This window comes from Hippichthys cyanospilos, chromosome 9 (assembly GCF_059441005.1).
Source record: "Hippichthys cyanospilos isolate Australia breed blue-spotted pipefish chromosome 9, RoL_Hcya_1.0, whole genome shotgun sequence".
NCBI lineage: Eukaryota > Metazoa > Chordata > Actinopteri > Syngnathiformes > Syngnathidae > Hippichthys > Hippichthys cyanospilos.
The window spans coordinates 9856145-9875850 of record NC_142377.1 but is presented as its reverse complement, the minus strand read 5'-3'; the positions used below and the strand labels follow the sequence as shown (position 1 = coordinate 9875850).

The 19706-nt window shown below is 38.2% G+C and overlaps 1 protein-coding gene across 2 annotated transcripts; it reads right to left on the bottom strand.

Moving 5' to 3' along the window:
• Positions 1-248: 248 nt before the first annotated feature.
• On the bottom strand, positions 249-17488 carry tfap2c (transcription factor AP-2 gamma (activating enhancer binding protein 2 gamma)). Of its 2 annotated transcripts, XM_088422943.1 has the most exons (8): positions 17057-17488; positions 15095-15586; positions 12334-12385; positions 10380-10451; positions 8901-9123; positions 5709-5827; positions 4210-4351; positions 249-3336 (listed from the first exon to the last, which is right to left on the bottom strand). In XM_088422943.1, exons 1-8 carry the CDS (start codon positions 17102-17104, stop codon positions 3051-3053), a joined length of 1434 nt encoding a protein of 477 aa, XP_088279069.1. In that variant the 5' UTR covers positions 17105-17488; the 3' UTR covers positions 249-3050. The 2 variants fall into 2 exon arrangements, with proteins under 2 accessions (XP_088279069.1, XP_088279070.1); XM_088422944.1 differs by lacking the exon at positions 10380-10451.
• Between the last annotated feature and the right edge of the window lie 2218 nt (positions 17489-19706).

The window sequence follows — 19706 nt, the reverse complement described above, 5'->3', positions numbered from 1 at the left end:
AAGATACCAAGCTCAGTGCAGTAAAACGGCGGCACCAGTTGAAAGAAACCTCGTAAAATGACATAGGAAACAAAAGGGACGACAAAAAAAAAAATATATCAGGTCTCAGTGGGGAAGTCGTCACATGGCGCCTGAAAAAAATGGCCTCCTTTCGGCTCCCTGGATTTTGTATTTTTAGAAAACCTTCCAACACGTGATCTATTACAGTAAATAGCATTGAAAAGAAGCATGTGACTCACTGTCAAACATCAAGCTTGGATTGTATTTATTTTTCCTGCTTGTCTTTACATCATTTCCAAAACCAAAAAAAAAGTATATCATCTTGCTAACCTCTCTACTCAATAGAAAAACTAACCTGATTATTATAAAACACGGCATCATAAAAACCACACACCAAAAAAAAAAAAAAAAACATTATTTACAAAAACAGCCCATTAAATTACAACATAAATTAGAAAATATTTACATCGGGGAGAAGCTTGTGTGGCTAAAATTCAGTAATGGAAGTTCATGTCTAAATAGAAAAAAAATATTTACAACATACACGCATGCACAAAGAGGAGTAAACTCTTCAATAGGTTGATTTTTTTTTTCTTTTAAATATTAAAAGAATCAACACGCGGTAAACAATTACAACACGTTTCAAAGGGAACCTATAGTGGAAAAGTAACTTTTTATTGGAAACAAATATTTGAGTGCCTTTGCCCTAATCAAGTGTGCAAAAAACACCCAATTTTTATTTGTCATCCACCTATTTCTGAAAATTCGAGCCTTTTAAAATATTTACTTGCCCTCATAGCAATTTTTTACGCCCATGACTTGGAGGATAGGCTGGGTGAAGATCCTCTATTTTCATGTTGTTTGCATGCACGGTTTTGTCACCCTGAGAGCATAATTACAAAATCTGTTGCTTTTTTTCTCTGTGTATATTCTCAGTTAGAGCAATCCACAAATGTTATATTAAATGTGTTGTGTCTATTTATTCTCCCAAAAAAAATGAAGATGTTTCAAGCAATGCTATTAGGCTAGGGAAGTATAAATTGTAGTGTTGGGAAAATGAAGCCTCATGCAACACTTGATATTTTTTTATACACTCCTAGTGTTCTTGGTTTAAAAAAAAAAAAAGCTAGTGCATTGAAAATATATTAAATTTTCACTGCAGCTTTTAACCAAGAGCGCCATCTAGAGGAGCAAAAAAATTTGCAAAAGTGCTTCATGAGGCTTCATTTTCCCATCACTAGTCATTTGGCATTTTAGCGATGAAGTGCTGCCTCCGTGAGTGAAAATGCATTTCCTGCTTTTGGCTTGGTCCTTATGGACTCTCGTCTTTGCGGACAACAGGTAGACGCTGCTTCAAAAGCCATTCTTGTGTTAGCACACCCCGTAGCAGGTGAGGACATCAGACAGGACGGGACATTCATTTAAACAAATAAAACATAATGTCTCCTTCAAGACGGCATCGGCGAGGCCCCTGTTGCGTGAGCCATTCAGACAGCGCAAAACAATAGTCAAGTCCTCCCCAAACAGGCATTCAAACAAAGCACGAGCAATAAGAAGAGGAAAAAAAAAAAAAAAAAACGCTGGGCAATTGCATTTCTCTCTCATAAAATTTCAAAAGAAAAAAAAAGCTGTCCTTTTGCGAGTCCGTTGAGACACAGGAAATCAGAGGATTTGCCTCCAGACGCCACTGAGGAGGGGGTGGAGGAGGGAGGAAGGGCGGAGAGCTCACAGAAACTCATCTTGAAATGATGTCCTCTTGACGGGGCGATGAAAACTGCATGCGCCTAGCCGTCTAGCCTCCAAGTTGCCGGGGAAACGGCGGCTGTGTTCGGAATTCGTCACGACATAAAAATACGTCCTCGGGATTGAGTGTCTGGATTCTTAAAAGACGTAAAAATACGTCCTCGGGATTGAATGTCTGGATTCTTGAAAGAGACATAAATACATCCGTGAGATTGAATATCTGGATTTTTAAAAGACAAAAAAACAATATGCTCCTGGGTTGTAATATTTACTGCATTTTTCATAATATTTGGCGGGGCAGCTAGTAAAATTGAAGAACTATTTCAATGTCAGCCATTTTCAGATTCTTTACCCTTGCGAGTTAAAATACATAAAAGACATAAAAATACGTCCCAGGGATTTAATTGTTGTTGAAATACAGTATATGATTAATCACTATTAATCATAGAAAATTCGCCTTTTTTTTACCTAACTAATCGCAAAATTTCTCATGATTAATTGCCATGTAGTATATTTGATGTGTTTCCACAAAACCAGGCTTATGTCTCAGAAAATTAAAATTATATTGGTATATTGATATTGGTATATTGTAAAAAATATTCCCTTTAAAATGATAATACAGTATATGCAGGGAGCTTTAAAATTTGACAAAATTGCAGCAATTTCAATGTTGCCAAGTTGAACTCCATAGCTTTAACAAATTTGCTTTTGAGGTTTTGGCACGTTCATCTTTTGCACACAATTTGAACCTTTTGGCTACCGGGAAATAAAAGTCGAGGTCTTAAGGAGGTGTTTTTTTGGACAAAACAATCCGAAAATCTACATGTCGAAAAGTCATATTTTCTCAAAAGCAATTTCCCTTGCGATAAGCCTGATTTTGTGACACACACACACACACACACACACACACACACACACACACTATACATAATGAGACGAGGCAACAAAATTCTTCTAAACTACCATGAAATTAAAATTGTTAGTAACGGCAAAAAAAAAACATGAGGTTGACCAATAGTATCAATCGTTTTAAAAAAATATAAAATAGACCATATTCGTCTTACCGACATTTGTTTTTGGTCTCTATCTTTTGACTCAAGGAAGCTACTGAAGTCCCGGTATGCTCAGTAGAGGACATTGTGGCCTTTAAAGGGGACAGATCATGCTCACGGTGATACAAAATGGCCGACTGAGTGCATATTGAATAGCGTGTGAGCGAACACAGCCACACGTGACAATACTATATTGTAAGAGGCGCGGGGCAGCCAGGGGTCGGGGCAGGGGGGTGGGGGCGGGGGCCTCCGGTCTCATTTCCTGTGCTTGTCCAGTTTGTCGGCGGATTTGCCGCCGTCGGAGGCTCCCTGCGAGTCGGCGCTCAGGTACATCTTGTCCACTTGTTTGAGGGCCTCGTTCAGATAGTTCTGCAGCGAGGTCATGGCGGCGCAGATGGCCGGCGAGCCGAAGCCGTGGCTGATCAGGCTGAAGTGGGTCAGGCAGCCCTGAATGCCCGGCTCCAGGATGGGCGCCGGGCGCGAGTTGCCCAGCGGCGAGCGGTCTTGAGTGAGCAGGTCTGTGAACTCCTTGCAGATTTGCCTGCGGAGATTCGTGAAAAGGGACCAAAAACCACTCGTTTTATTTTGCTTTTGTATATTGTTATATACACAAGAAGAGGTATCCCTGCGAATATACTTGCAAAAATGTTTCAGTGTGCTTGCAACATAATTGCAAACACATTTGAATGCATTTGCAAACTGGTTCGTACGCACTTGCAAATACATTGGAACGTAATTGAAAAGTCATTCAAATGCGCTTGCAATTTTGTTTGAATGTACTTGTTAGCGAAATGCTAAACTTAGCGTTTGTTTTTCTATAATACCACAAAGTTGACTCGCACATATCCTGCGGCATTTTGGGAAATATCTCGTGGCATTATGGAAAAAACGCCCACACACAAAATAATAAAAAAACATTAAATTCACGCAATTATTTTTGAACATACTGGTATAATAAAGGTAACAATATATGAAAAAAAAAAATCCTGTGTGTATATGTGTATGTCAATGCTGGTAAAAATGCTAATTCTTTAGCATTTAGCTTACAAGTCCATTGTAACGTTTTCGCCACTTGTAGGCTAAACGCTAAAGACATACATACATTGTGGCATGGAGAAAAATACCAAAAGGACGTAGTAGTACCAACATAAAATTTACTAACAAATATTTACTTAATTAATTTTCAAACGTAATGATATAATGTCAGCAAAATGCTAAGAATTCTTTATTTTTGTACTTGCTATGTGCTGTTGCATTTATCTGTTAAAATGCTATTGCAAACTTGTTTGGCTGTACTTGTAGGCTAAAGGCAACAAAAATAGTATTGCAACGGGTATTGACTTGCACATGCGTGTATCCTGTAAAAATATCTAACAGACGTAATTATGTGGAAGTGAATTTCTCTGCAACTCACTTGGCAGCGAGGAGCATGTTCTTGCGAGAGTTAACCTCGTTCCGTTCCACGTGCGGCCTGCCCAGGTACTCGGCGATGGCCTTGGCGGGAAATTCCGTCTCGCACACGTAACCGAAGTCCCGCGCTAAATGAACCGCTTCACCTGAGGACAATCCAGACGGGGTGGTGTCATGAGAAAAAGCGCCTTTAAATGCTAGCAAACAACATCAACCGGCGCGGAGGCGCACGAGGGCCGTATCAGCTGTTTTTTTCCGAGCGCTTCATTATTGAAGCTTTAAGGTCAGCCGGGCCTCCTGGCGAGCGGCGCGCCAGATGACAGGGCCGGTTTCAACTCGCCAGGTCTGAAAATAACAGCAAGCCTCCAGACATTCTCGCCACGCAGTCATCGGACTTTTTTGTGAAGCGGGCGGGAGGACAGAGGCCGACAGTTCTCGTGAGCGCCATCACTCTGGGGCCAAGAGATGACTGGCCTAGATTTACGAGCAGAGGTAGAAGGATGTGTCGAATGTTACGGAGGACTCGGGGGCGAAGAACTGAACGCTGAATGATATTGATTGTGTGTCAGCTGAGAACTCCGACACTGGTGCCGGCGACAAAACGTGTTGCAGACCGAGTATTTGCGCCTACGTTTGCGAACAGTTAGCCGTATACCCTGGTTTGGGACACTGGTCAAAAATATTAATCTAAGGGTCATTTTTTTTGTATTAACTCTTTCAATGATAGCCATAAAAATAAAACAAATACATCTCATAAAAATAAAATACATCTCTGGGATTTTTATGTCTGATTTTTAAAAGACAAAAATATCCATCCCTGGGATTGGACACCTGGATTCTTAAAAGACATAAAAAAATATGCCCCTGGGTTATCAGATTTACTGAATTTTTCAGAACTTTTTAATGTCAGCCATTTTCGGATTCTCCTTTACCCACTCGAATGAAAATACATAAAAGACATAAAAATACATCCCGGGGATTGAATGTCTGGATTCTTAATAGACATTATGTCACTGGGTTGTGACATGTATTGAATATTTTTGGGGCACCAAAAAATAAAAATAAAGCATTCCAAATTCAGCCTTATTAAGCTTCTCTTTTACCCAAAGGAAAAACTATAAGACAAAAATGTGTCCCTGGGATTCAATGTATGGATTCTTAAAAGATACAAAGATACATTTACAGAATTTTTTATACGTTTTAATTACAATTGAGAAAATGAAAGGACTTCGTGTGCCTTGTTTTGTGCATTGTTTTGTATTTCAACATGCACGTTGTTGGATTATGGATGGAAATAATTTTTAGAACACAAAGTCAACATGGTTAAAAGTTGCTGTCGTTCAATTACTAAGAATGCCGAAGCCGAATGGCATTTGTATCACGTGTTCAGACGCTGGTAGGATATTTACTGCACGTCAAAATTGACGTTCCCACATTCTCGCTTAATAGAGCAACATTCCAGCCGAGGAGTAATTATAACCGACGAGGAGTGACGCGTCTCACCTTCCACGAGTGAGGTGAGTAGAGTGACGTTGGCGGCCTTCCGTCTTCCCGCGGGCAAGTTGAGGCCAATTTTGTCCAGTTTTTCTCGCAACGAGCGGCCTCCGTTTTTCGACTTGGCTCTGTGAACGCACACGCACACAAAATACACACGGTAATTGAGTGTGAGCCTAAGAGCATAGCCGGCTGACGTTTAGCGAAATCTGTTCACGGTGCATTGAGAAATGAACATGACATTTAATACTCTGCTCGCACAGTTTTGGACGGTTTCCATCAATCTATCCATCCATTACTGAAATTGCTCATCCTTATTAGGGCCTCGGGTGAATTGGAGTTTATCCCAGCTGTCTTTGGGAGTTAAAAGCAGGCTGCACCCTGGATTGGTCGTCAGCCAATCACAGGTCACCATTAGAGATTTGTACGTTCATGCCAGAAATGGGCTCGAGTCTGAAAAGCTAAGTCTCGAGTCTTTGACTCACAAGTTCGCGTAAAATGCAAATTTTCATGTTCCAAGTTAGTCTAAAGTCTGTGAACATGACTTGAAATCAAGTCCAAGTCCCTGAGCCCCAGTCCAAGTGAAGTGTCAAGTCCCTGATCATGAGTCCAAGTCAAATCTCAAGGCTCTGATCACGAGATCAAGTCAGTCCAAGTCCTTCACCACCAAGTCCAAGTCAAGTCTCAAGTCCTTGAACACGGGTTCAAGTCACGTGTAAGCCGATGATCACAAGACCAAGTCTAGTCCGAGTCCCTCACCATGAGTCTTAGTCAAGTCAAAGCTCCTGACCATGCGTCCACTAAGAATATATAAAACAGTCGTCAACTTTTTCTGTCAATTTTAGAAACACTATAAAACATAACTTACAGTACTTGATTTAATATTCCGGTTACTGCAGCAAGCCCTGATTGCAGAGAAAATGAGTGCAAGCCACGCCATAGACAGTCTGAGTCCGAGTCCAGTCGCAAGTCTTTAGGGGACGAGTCTAAGTAAAGTTTTAAGTCCCCAAAAAATAGCAACTTAAGTCACTCAAATAAATGATATTATAAATAATAAGTCACGCCAAATAAATTCTAGACTGGTCTCCATTTAACCCAGCATGACAAACTTTCATTGCTGGGTCCCTGTTGTACCTTAATGGTGTAATTGCTTTATCAGTGTTCCACAGCCATGTAAATTGACCGACAATTAAACAACATGTACAACATCAACAACATGTACTAGAACCATCCACGGCGGTTCTCAAATAGGGGTACTTGAAGGAAATCCAAGGGGTACTGGAGATTTTAAAGAAAACAAACAAACATGTAAAAAGCCTTTAAAAATAATTATTCAATTAAATAAATGTTTCAGGAAAATATCTATTCATAAAACAAATTTCACGTTCAATAGTGTATTCAATTTCATTATTTAAAAGAAAAAACGGATTCTCCCCCATACTAGAATGGTTGGACCCAACTTATCACGTGCCACCTCTCGTTACCTGTCAAGTTAATCATTTATTTTCGAGAACGGATTTCTACTATGATCCCAAAGAACCAAAAACAGAGTTGTATACTTTTCTGTGGACAAATAGGTATTTAGTAATAATTAGGTTAATATATATTATTTTTTTGTGAAAAGATCTCCACTGTAATCTGAAAACAGGATGCTAAAAGGTTAAGAACCACTGTACTAGTTAATTTTCAAAATGATAAATATACTTAAAAATAATTCATGAACTATGGACTGACTGAGTTGATTTCAAAATGTCTACGCTGGATTTTGAACTAGTTTAAGTAGCAAATTATCTATACAAATATATATATATACAAATATATATATATATATATATATATATATATATATATATATATATATATATATATATATATATATATATATATATATATATATACTGTATATATATATATATATATATATATATATATATATATATATATATATATATATATATATATATATATATATATATATATATGCTTGAAATAACCTGCAGGTTGAAGAACTTGCTTTCTCACCTGTATGATTACGTATCATTTAAGACGCATTGCTGTTCTATAAAAAAAGCCATAAGACAATTGAGCTTTGCACGATGCTTTTTCCGCATGAGTGGCGGTTGCGCTCTCCCTGTGAGATGGGCAGCATATTTGGTGTGCGCACCCCTGACATCTCTTGGCCGCAAACAAACCCCCTCCTCATGCTAAATGACCCACTTAAAACTGCTTGTGAATTTATGTGTGAGTGTGTGTGTCAGCAATAATGTGAGGCACATGGGAAGCAGCAAACGTGCAGTCCAAGCACAAACTCTCCACTTAGGGGTGTCTGGTCTGACACGTGCACGCACGCACACACGCACACACTACCAACACACACGTTACATGTTGCATCGGTTTATCTAATTGGAAGCCAAAATTTCCTATCCAGCCAAATGTGGTTAGTGACTGTGGTGAGGTACACCTCAGAAGAAATTTCACTGTTAACCGCATATGCCTTGAGATACGAGTGCAATTTGCTCTCTGACCACGCTTGTCAGCGCACTCTAAAAATAACCCAATTATGAGTCCATTAAGAACCCAACCATTTATCTAGGTCTATTTGACACAAATATTTGGGCTGTTTTTAAGCAGACGAATTTTGGGGTTGTCTGGTACAAAACAGCCCATCACTCAAAAATCTATTGTGTTAAAAAATAACTGAATAAGCGGTCAAAAAATGGCCGACACAATATTTTGGTCTGGTTGACACAACATTCTGGGTCGTTTAGCATAAAACAACAAAATAAACAGTCAAGAGCGTTTGGTCAAATTGACCCAAATATTAGGTCAGTCTCATTTTGTTATTTTAACTACAAATGTGTTTAGAGTGATTATTGAGTTGTTGTTTTTTTTTTTTTACAAAAACCCTTTATTTGGGTATGCTTGACCTAACTTTCTGGGTTGTTTTAAGGCTACCCAATTTGGAGGGTTGTCTTGTACTATCAACACTTTTTTTCCAAATAAAACCCAACCCAAAGATAACCCAATATTTGGTGAAAAAAGGACCAACTCATCCATTATTTGATTCGATTTGACCCAACGTTTGACAAAAGCCACCCTCAGACATGGGTAAAATATGGACCAAGCCAATATCTGGGACAGTGGGACAAATGGTGACACCAATTGTCTGATGGACAAATATATGTAGATTTGCGCTCTGACCTGCGTAAAACTCCTCCCAGCAGCGATGCGTTGAGGCACTCGGGAGGTGAGAGTCGCCTCTGGACCTCAGCCACCGTCACCTTGTACTTGGAGGTGGAGCTTAGCAGTGAGAGGCGACCCGGCACGGAGCAGAACACCTCCGTGGGGTTGGACACCATACCCAGCAGGGACTCCTTCTGGAAGGGCAGGCCCAGCGCGTTGCCTTTGGGGAGAGTCACGGGCCCTGGATGGAGTGAGGGTAAGGGGGGTGGGGGGGGGGAGAACGTGAGTGAGACGCTGAAAATGAGTCAGTTGGAGCATTTTGTTCTTCATCAAAAACATCTTCATGGAGCGGCACAATATGTTTTCACTGAAATGTAGAAAGAAGTGGCACAAAAGGTTATGAATCATTCTATTGTTTGGTTTGGATGGCTTTATAGCTCAAAAAGATGTCCAAAATTTAAAAAGTTCCCCCCACAAAAAAGGCAACACATTTCGTGGCTGCAAAATGATGTTTTATTATCGAATCGCAGCACCGTAAAAATATCTTCTGTAAAGTTAGATGAGGGGTTCAGGTTTGGTTAGTGTTAACCTATTGTTTTTGTTGAAGTTCATAAATAAAGAGAGCAAAAACTTTATTGAAAACTTTTGGTTATTTATACATTTTACAATTTTGAATGATTTCATCGAAAAAGTTATATGATTTTAATTTTCCTCAAATTCATGAACAGAATTCTAATACGTTGAATCTAATTCCAATCCAAAAAAATGGCTGACGATTTGTGGCAAAAAAGGGGCATTTTACCATGAAAGAGTTTTGTTTTACTTTCAACATTGTTCTTGATTTTTTTTTTTTCATTAACTGATTATTTTTCATCAAATTCAGGAATGGGCCTAAAAACACTATTTCTACACATACACTTTGGTTTGCAAGAATATTGATGAACTCAAAACATTGTGATTCTTCCGAAAACATGGCCGAGAAAATAATCTCAGACAGATTTTTATATTCATATTAATGTCATATTTAGATCAAAATATTTAGTCATATAATCTCAAATTTATGTTTGTGACCAGGTAGACTAAATACAAAGATTATTTCTGCAACAACTCCACAAAAATGGCCGACATGCCGCGGGGCAAAAGACGCTGCTGTATGTATATCTTGTTGTGTATATATTATATTTTGTAGTTAGCCTTTTGTGTTATGCTAATATTCTTTAGCCAACTAAATGTAAAGGTTCCAGCGTTCTAGAATAAGAAACTCAGGATCACCTCAATAGACCGAAACAAGCGTTTTAAACTCAAGATTGACAATTTAAAAACCAGCAAACGAGAAATATTTACACAAGAGGAAAAGAATGACGGACATAAGCTGGAGTTTTCCTAATTAGCTATCGTTGCGGATCTGAAGGTAAAGTATGAGCACTGACAGTCACTGGACGTACAAGCACGGCACAGCACGCTAACAGACAGGAAAAGCCGGGCCGCAATCCTCACCCGCAAGGACGCCCCCCTGATAACAAGTCCTGTGTACGCGATCAAGGCTCCTGGCCCCTCGCAGTCCTAATACTGAGACACAAATCACAAGAGTCACACATGTGCTGCCCGCCTGCCTGCCTGCCTGCCTACTTTGCCCTCCAGCGTGGGAACGGGACACCATGAGTCACCCAAGCTTGCAATCCGGAACAGCAAAGTCTTTTTTTTTTCTTTTTCTGTAATGATGTTTTAGAGCAAAATTTCAACTATGCCCAATGGCTCTCAACTTTCTTTCAGTGATATACCACGTGTCACATTTTTTTTCATCCAAGTATCCCAAAATCAGCGCAAAGCAATTTGGTATGAGGAAAAAAAAGAAGACTTAACCCTAATTGAAGGTTAAAACTACATTTGTCGCCGTATCTCTTGGGTAATATCTCTTTGTCATCATTTCCTCATTTGCCAGAAAACGTGTCAATAACTACAATGTCCAGATGAAAGTTTTGCAAGGAGTCACTGTAATATTTTACTAATAAGTTCATTCATGCTCCAATTAATTTGCTCTTAATTTGAAAAGAAAACCATTACCAATAATAAAACCATTAAAACAAGATGCATGATTTATTTATCTGTAAAGGATATGGAAATGATAAAATAAGAGAAATAAAAACACAAGAAGAGGAATAGAGATACCAAGACCATTTTTTAGGTCTAAAAACCTTTGTTCGTCATGCTAGCCCCTCAACAAACGGCAAATTTAAAAATACAATTTCTGTAACAAAATTCCCGGAACAGGGTAAAACTATTGTCATTTTAAGTTCAAGAAAGAGGGCATGTCAGCTCATGAGTTTTCAATTGGGGGTATGACTACACCTGGAGGTACTCCAAAGGCACCTCGGGGGGGGTAGGTGAAATTTTAACGGGATTGCTACAGGTATCAGCAAATCTAGGTGTATGCCAATGCAGTGACAGACACAAAACAGTTTGATTTTCAAATTAAGCGCAAATCAATTCAAACATGAAGCAAATTGTGTCATAGTGACTCTAAGTTTGATACGCATGTGCATCGTCATCAGTGAGACAATTTGGCTTGGAAGGAAGGTTAACCTTCACTATTCTAGATACCTCTATAAGATAAGTGAACAGCTGAAAATCTTTTAGCATCAAAGTCTATTAACTCATTCAATCCCAAAAGACGTAATTAAATGACTTTAATGTATTTTTTTTCAACTACTACCTACCCTGAATTAGTTCCTCGGCCACTTATGTTTTTGTTGCATTTTTTATTATTATAATTATTATTTTTTAGAAAAGTACTGTGGTCCCTAACCTTTTTTTAATAAGGTAAACAAAACTAGAACAGCATAATCTGTGTTTTGCACGTTTGAACCAACCACAAAAAAAAAAGCACGTTAATAATGCGAATTAGTGTGTACTTGACATGGGGCGTGCGGCTTATGCAAGACAGAAAATTCGAAGCATAAAAGAAGAGAAAACATTCGGCACCGGTTCCATCTTTCTCTCGGCACGTAAGTCTGTGATTCCAAGCGCTATTAGTCAACGCGCACTCTCTCTGACTCAAAGCCCCTTTAATGGAGTCCTGATGACAAAACATTGGGGAATTAAGATCCTTCATCAAAACACTTCGTGTCCCAACAAATTGCTAAACCGTCCTTCACATGCGAGCTTGGTGCCGCGCCCCACACGCCCCGGCCCAAAGTGGAATCGGCTCGCGTTGTCATTTCCTGCCGGGGAGCCGCGCGACTCTAAAGAGCAGACGAATCGTTTTACTGCTACGCTTTCCTTTGAGCCACTGGCTGTCTTTGAAGGCGTTTTCCCCAAAATGCGGCTTAGCTAAGTGCATATTGCAGGTGGGGCGGGGGGGGGGGGGGGGGGGGGGGGGTCATGAAAGGTTATATTGTATGTATTTTGGTTATGCAATTCGCTGCGTGGGGTGCCAAGCCTTGAAACTCACCTTTTTTGATGACCGTCTGATCTGCCATGATAATACTGTGGTCGTCCACGTGCTGATGAAAAGAACACAATGAAAAATAAGATCAAAAAGGCACACTTTTTTCGAATATGTTTTGGCATTGCACCAGCTATGCTAGGTTTTGCAACCTTTTTTCAAAGATGTACCACCTGTGATAGATTTTTTTCTCCAGACAAGTACTCCTAAACCAGCACAAAGAATTTTGGGATGAAAACAGCACTTGTTTTATTCAATTTTGGTGGTAGTTTAAGCATTTGCATTCACCAACAGAAGATAATGTAATGTCTCTAAAGTGTAAAACTATGCAAAAATAAGGGTATGTAATGTCTTCGCAATAACACCATTTTATAAGAAGTTCTTTCATGTTCTAATTCATTTGCTTTTAATTTGAAAAGAAAACAGTCCTATTCCTGTCACGGCTTTACAAGGGATTAGATTTAGATTTTCTGAAACTTGCAGAAACTGTTAAAACCCCATGTTCCCCAAAAGGTGTCCTCACATACCCCCATTTGAGAATTGTTGCAATGCATTACCAATAGTGCAATGTGTCAGAATGAGCACCCTTGTCCCAAAGAGCATCGTTCAGACATTTTGCGAAGGAATCATTACAAGACAATTTAAAAATAAGTTGCTTCATGTTCCAATTAATTCGCTCTTAATTTGAAAAGCAAAGTGTTCTGTTCTTGCCATGGCTATAAATTAGATTTGCTGAAACCTGCAGGAACTGTTTAAATTTGATGTACCCCCTGAGGGGCCTCCTGATAGCCCCAGGGGTACACGTACCCCCATTTGAAAACTTTTACAATACATTGCCATTAGTGTAGAACTGTGTTTGAATGTGCACACTAGTCCCCAAGCCCTTTAATCAATACATAGTCTTGCACACCATGAAATAGCCTAAATTTTGTATGTACGTTAGGTAACGTAAGTAAAATTGTGTTTTGAATGTCTGGTTGTGCCAGTTATGAAAATGAGTTCCCAAGCCATTGAAAACAGTCAAACACTACAAAAAATAGTCCTATTTTCTGACTGAACGTACACCAATAAAAATATGTTGTTCTGGACTAAAATAAAGACTAAAATGATTGACAAATATGCAACAAAACCAGCACTGAATCAAAAGAGGATGAGGTTGACTAATTGTGATAAATACTAACAAGCATGATTAGAAATGGTGTAAATCTGAGACGAGATTTAGACTAGAATTAACAATGCAATATATAATGTTTTGCAAAGGATTGAAATATGAGTTGCTTCATGTTCCAATCAATTTGTTCTTAAATTGAAAAGAAAAACGCCATGTTTCTGTCACTACAATTAGATTTACTTTCACATAGCTCCCATTCAAGAACAACTTATCCATATCAAGAAAAACAACTGCACCAAAAACAGACCTTAAAGGTATAGTTCACGTTTAGCCATTTTCAGCAGTAAAAGGTTACATTTTTGTCTATAATTAATTTGATGAATATGTTCTTTTACATGCACAGTTATCACATGTATTCAAGCCAAAGCTTGCCAACATCACATGACCAAACTCAGAAAAAAGGTGAACCGTAATTGGTTATTATCTTACCTTGAACACAGGTGTTTTTTAAGGTTTTAATTGTGCATGAAAACTAATTTAGCTATCAAATAAGTTGTTGGCAAAATGTGATTTTTTTTCCCTTCTAAAAGTGATTAAATAAGTGTACTATAGCTTTAACAAACAGTAATGCTTCACTTTAGTAGCGTAGTCAATATGTGATTGTACAAGTCAACTGCGTTTACAGCTGTTTGCGATTGGTTCATGTTTGTTTTATGTAAGTTAAGTGAAGAAAATATTCAAATGACTATTCTACATAACATTCATTGATGAGCGTGTCAATCAAAACAAAGCCGTAATATCACCCCAAAGGCAGAACTTTTGATACACTTGTTGGATCACATTCCAACTTTAAAAAAAATTCTTGTTTGCAAGGGATATCGTAAAAACAATACACAAAGCATGCAGCTGCATTGTAATTCTCAAAAATCATATCCATTGATTTATTTTGAAGATGGTAGAAAACTAGAATTTAGCACAAGGTAATTGGTGTTTAACACATTTTCATTGATAATGAAAATGAAGTCAAATATATATTTATATATTTGGAATATGGTGTTCCCTCCTACTTCGTGGTTTGGTTATTCTTCACTTTGCAGATTTTTATTTATGACCTTAACTTTATCCATTGTAGGTTGCTATTTTTCTTTGCATTTTAAAAAAATCAACCTCTACAACATGGATTTTCATTCAAGTCGGAACAGACAAAAAAAATATGTTCGATATTTTTTTAACAAAAGAAACAAACTAAAAAACAAGGAACAAAAGCAAAAAAAAATTTTTTAATCTGAACCACGGATTTTGGTTACGGGTATTTTTGGGAAATAACTTATGTGATAAAAAGGGAACACTGTACCAGAACAATGGTGATTTTGATATAGAATTGATGGTGTTGCTAATTATGATGCAGATGATTAGCATTTAAACTGATGCCCACACTGATAAAAAAAAAAAAGATAAAGCTCTACAACATGGGACTCAAACCTATGACAGGGCAAGAGGCACATTTATATATATATATATATATATATATATATATATATATATATATATATATATATATATATATATATATATATATATATATATAAATTGTGGCCCCTAAAATGAGTGACATTGCACATCTTTTTTTTTTTTTGGTGAAGCGTGGCCACCCACCTGCACGTCGTCCATGCCGTGAGCCTGCATGTCATGCATGGCCATGCTATCCCCGATGACGGACGCCTCGATGGCGTGGGCGTGCGGGGGCAGCAGCTCCGGCCGGCGGAAACCTTCCCTCCTCACCCCGGACGAGCCCCCTCCCCCCACTCCTCCCCCTCCTCCCCCGTCCAGGCCGAGGATCTGGCCGGCCAGGCCGCCCCTGCCGTGGGCCCCCAGCCCCTCCTGGCCCTGGCGTCCCGGCCACGGCTGCTGCTGGTTGGACGAGGGCGACTGGTGCAGGGAGTTGATGTTGAAGGGGTCGCCCAGGTGGGAGTACGGGTCGCCCGACTGCGGGTAAGAGATGGGCTGGTAGGGGGGCGGGAAGTAGGGAGGCTGGAAGTCGGAGCCGGCCGAGTGCGAGAGGGAGGGAGGAGGGCTGTACAGGTGCTGGCTGACCGCCGGCAGGTGGGGCAGCCGCGGGTTGCCATTGCTGCTGCCGTCGTGTCGCTCCTGGAGAAAGATGAGGAGATCTGTTCACTCAACTAGCTTACTTCCAATATGTTCAAAAACAAGCAAACTACACTAAATAGCATAATATAGAAAACAATGTACACTTTATGTTTGTTTTGTTTTTTTAGACACATTTTGGAGACACTATAACACTGCAAATAATTGAATTTACTCAGTTTTTATTGATCAGGTGTTTGCACAAGACAAAAGCATCCAGATACATTTTAAAATCCATCAACTAAAAATATCCACAAGGATACAGAACATATTGTGTAAAACCACCTGACAAAATTAAATTGAGAAGGACCATCATGCTATTTTGTAAGCCTTACTTTTTTTTTTTTTTGCATTAGTCTTTTTCATTTATCGTTTGTGATGTGTAAGAATACAAAAATATTGGGGACATCCCAATTTATGAAGAAAAATGACCGATGTTCTTTTTAAGTTGTTATCACCAAAACAATACAGAAGGTAGGGTCAAATTGTTCCAAATACTCTTTTTTTAAACCCATAATTTAGTTAGTTTCAACCTAAATGAGTATCCAGACAAATCAACAACTTGTCACACTCTAAAAAATAACCTAATCATGGGTCAACAAAGGACTAACCCAATATTTGGATCAATGTGACCTTACGTTCAGTATCATTGTGCTGAAAGCAAAAACAAAAAACATGGTTTGTTTTAACAAGATGACCTAAAAATGTGTGTTGTTTTGTGTAAAACAAGCCAAAAACCTTGGTCAAATTGACCCCAATATTGTTTTGATTCTTTTTGATCCAATTCTCTGGGTTGTTTGAAACAAAACAACCCATTTTTTGAAGTTGTCTTGCAACAAACATTCTTTTTAGGCTGATTACAGCAAACCAATACAGAAATTAGGGTCAAATTGATCCAAATATTGGGTTGACCCATTTTTTGACCTGTAATTGAGTCCGTTTCAAATTAAATGTGTTTGGGGTGTTCAACCAAAGCAACAACATGGCACGTGTCCTAAAAAAAAAAAAAAAATTGTAAGTATATGTCATAAAAGGATCGACCCAACGTTTGGGTCAAATCAACCCAACTGTATTGATTGTTTAAAACAAAACAGCCCAATTTTTGAAGTCATCTTACGCAAAATGACCCATTCGGGCAGTCAGACAGTTGTGTCAAATCGACTCAAATTTTGGGTCACTCCTTTTTTTAACACCCATAATTAGATTATTTTAATCCAACTGTTTTAAGAGTGTATAAATGTCAAATCACAGCTAAAAACTCCATCAAACTGTTAAACCAAATATCCTTCAATCCCAGTCTATTCATTTGTGTCCACTGTTGTGTCCATTTTGTCTCAGTGACAGGAAAGTATTTTGTGTTGAGTTGAGTTGTTTGAGTTTAAAAAAAAAACAAAAAATAAAAGTTTGTACCACCGTATTTTGAACTTTCACGAATAAAATTCAGTGCGTCAAACGAACAGTCCCCGAACTCACCTCGCAGTCATCCTCATACTTGACGTTGTCTGCTAATTTCCACAACATTGTGACCCGGGGGGGGAAAAAAAGTTCGTCACCCCCGGGAATATTCTAAAAAAAAAAAAAAAAAACGACAGCAACGACAATAATTTTAACACACACGCAGAAAAAAGAAAAAGTCTGCGTTTTTATTTTTTTAAGTTAATCCAGTTTGACGAGAAAGACGGAAAAAGTGGCTGAGGATCCGCCAGCCAACCGGCGACTGTTCCCAGGTATGCCAGAAGAAAAAAGGAAATAAAAGGCAGCTTTCTCCTGAGATGTCGGCGGCGCGGCGGCTTGTGTCTTCTGTTGAGTAAGCGGAGTGACGCTGAGCATTTAACAGAAGAAACTTGACTCCCTCTGATGGACAACAAGAGCGCAGACGCTCACTGGCAACACGCCGGCTGCCTTTGCAGCTCAACCAAGTCTGTCCGGTCGCTCCCGGTGGGCGTTACCACGAGAGGGAAGTCAGCAGGAAAGAAAACACGAGAGTGGATCGCTGATTGGCTGAGAAAATGACCAATCGGAATACTGTGCGTCTCTCCGATATGATAAAGTGCAAGATTTAATTACAGCCAACTAATAGTTTTTGACATTTTTTTTCTTTATATTAAAATGTATTACAAAACAATCATAAAGACGATTTTGATGACTGACATCTTTTCAGATATATGCAAGGTTGGAAATATTTTTGGTGTCATTGTTTCGTGTTATATTGAGTGGAAAAAAATGTTTGAATTTCATTCGTTCATTTTATATTCTTATTTCATTATATTGGTGTCATACGCCTTAGTTAGCTGTCTTGAAGTACCAGGTGTAAAAATACTTTCTTTCAGCAATGTTTGTTGACAGTACTAAATTAAAAACATCTATTAAAAATGTTATTGATATTGTCTCCATAGTGTGCATTTTAATCACCATTGAGGTTTATTTAAATGTTTCGCTGGCCACTGTGGTCACTGTATTTAATTGCCTTTAAGTGACTGAACGTAGGCTGTGAAATATTTCTAATAAAAGCTTCTTTTTTAAGATTTGTTCGTGCATACCCTATAAAGACTGGGTTATAGGTCAAAATTAAAATGTTGTTCGTTGACATGGTGCTGGTTTTATGGTTTCATAAAACACTTTTTCTCAAACATTTTTCAAAGATGTAGCCCCAGGGAAATGCATTACATTTGATTAAAACCTAGAATACAACATTTGGCAAATAAGTCATTATGCCAACATTTATCGTGTTCTTTTGAATTTGCTTTTAATTTGGAAAGACATTTGTATTGTTCTGTTACGTATTTAAAAGCATTCAGTTCAATCAAATCATCCAATAAAGTCATACATTGATTTACAAAGGAGTTTCTATTTAAAAAACTAGGAATAAAAAGCCTCGTGTTCAAATTAATTTGCAAAGGAGTCAATATACCAAATTTGATCAATAAGTTGCTTCATGCTACAACGAATTTGCTCTGAATTTGAAAAGAGTACTGTCTTTATAGTTACTATACAGTACATTCGTTGAGGCATTTAAAAAGCTTGCATTTAAATACGACATAAATTAAAGGCATACAACATTTTATATAGGAGTCACTATAAAAAAAAGGATATCAATTAATTTCTTTATGTTGCGATACATTTTCTCTTAATTTGAAAAGAAAATTGCATTGTTCCCCTCATGCATTGAAAAGCATTAAATTTGATTTGCTGTTATCTGGAAAAAGCCATATGTGCTTGTACAATTGAATGAATTTGATCAAAATTCCCACTAATGCTTCGATTGAACGTTTCAATTAAATAATAAGCATTAGTGGTGTTTTTAAAGACTTTCTCAGTAGTGGTTAAGAGCCTGTTTAAAGCTGCAATACGCCCGAGGGGGACTTAGCAAGCATGCATCACTCGCCCACCACCAAACTCTTTTTTAGCTCATTTGCATTTTTGGTGGAGCTCCGACGCGAGCACACTGCATGCAAACCCTTTTCAGAAAACACACTAGCAAATGTTTTGTGGTAATAAACAAAAAAATTGTATGAATGTGCACCAATAATCATTAAAAGCACCCTTTAAATGTTATTTGAGAGAGAAGAGCCGGTGTGATTGTGAAGTCGAGCAGGGTGTGGGAACAGCAAAGATGTTTGAGATTAATTCTAGTGCAAGATGATTAAAATGTTATTTTACGTCAGAGTGGACAACCCGAGCGACTTTAAGGCGGTTAATCACGCTTGGCCTCACGTTTTCAACACCACTATGTGTGTGTGCGTGTACGTGTAAGTGTGTTCGTGTGTGTGCGCGTGTGTGTGTGTGTGTGTGTGTGTGTGTGCGTGCGAGCACGCGTGCGCGCATGTCCTTTAACGACATTTAAAAAGGCAGACGGTTCTGCGGATGTTAGGAAATGCCCATGAAAATAATAACAGAGGATGACTAGATTAATGCATGTTTTTTTAAGCATTTATGCAAATATATATAATACATATAATACATTATATATATATATATATATATATTATATATATATATATATATATATATATATATATATATATATATATATATATATATATATATATATATATATATATATATATATATATATATATATATATATTGACACTATATAGACACACATAGACTTTTATATACA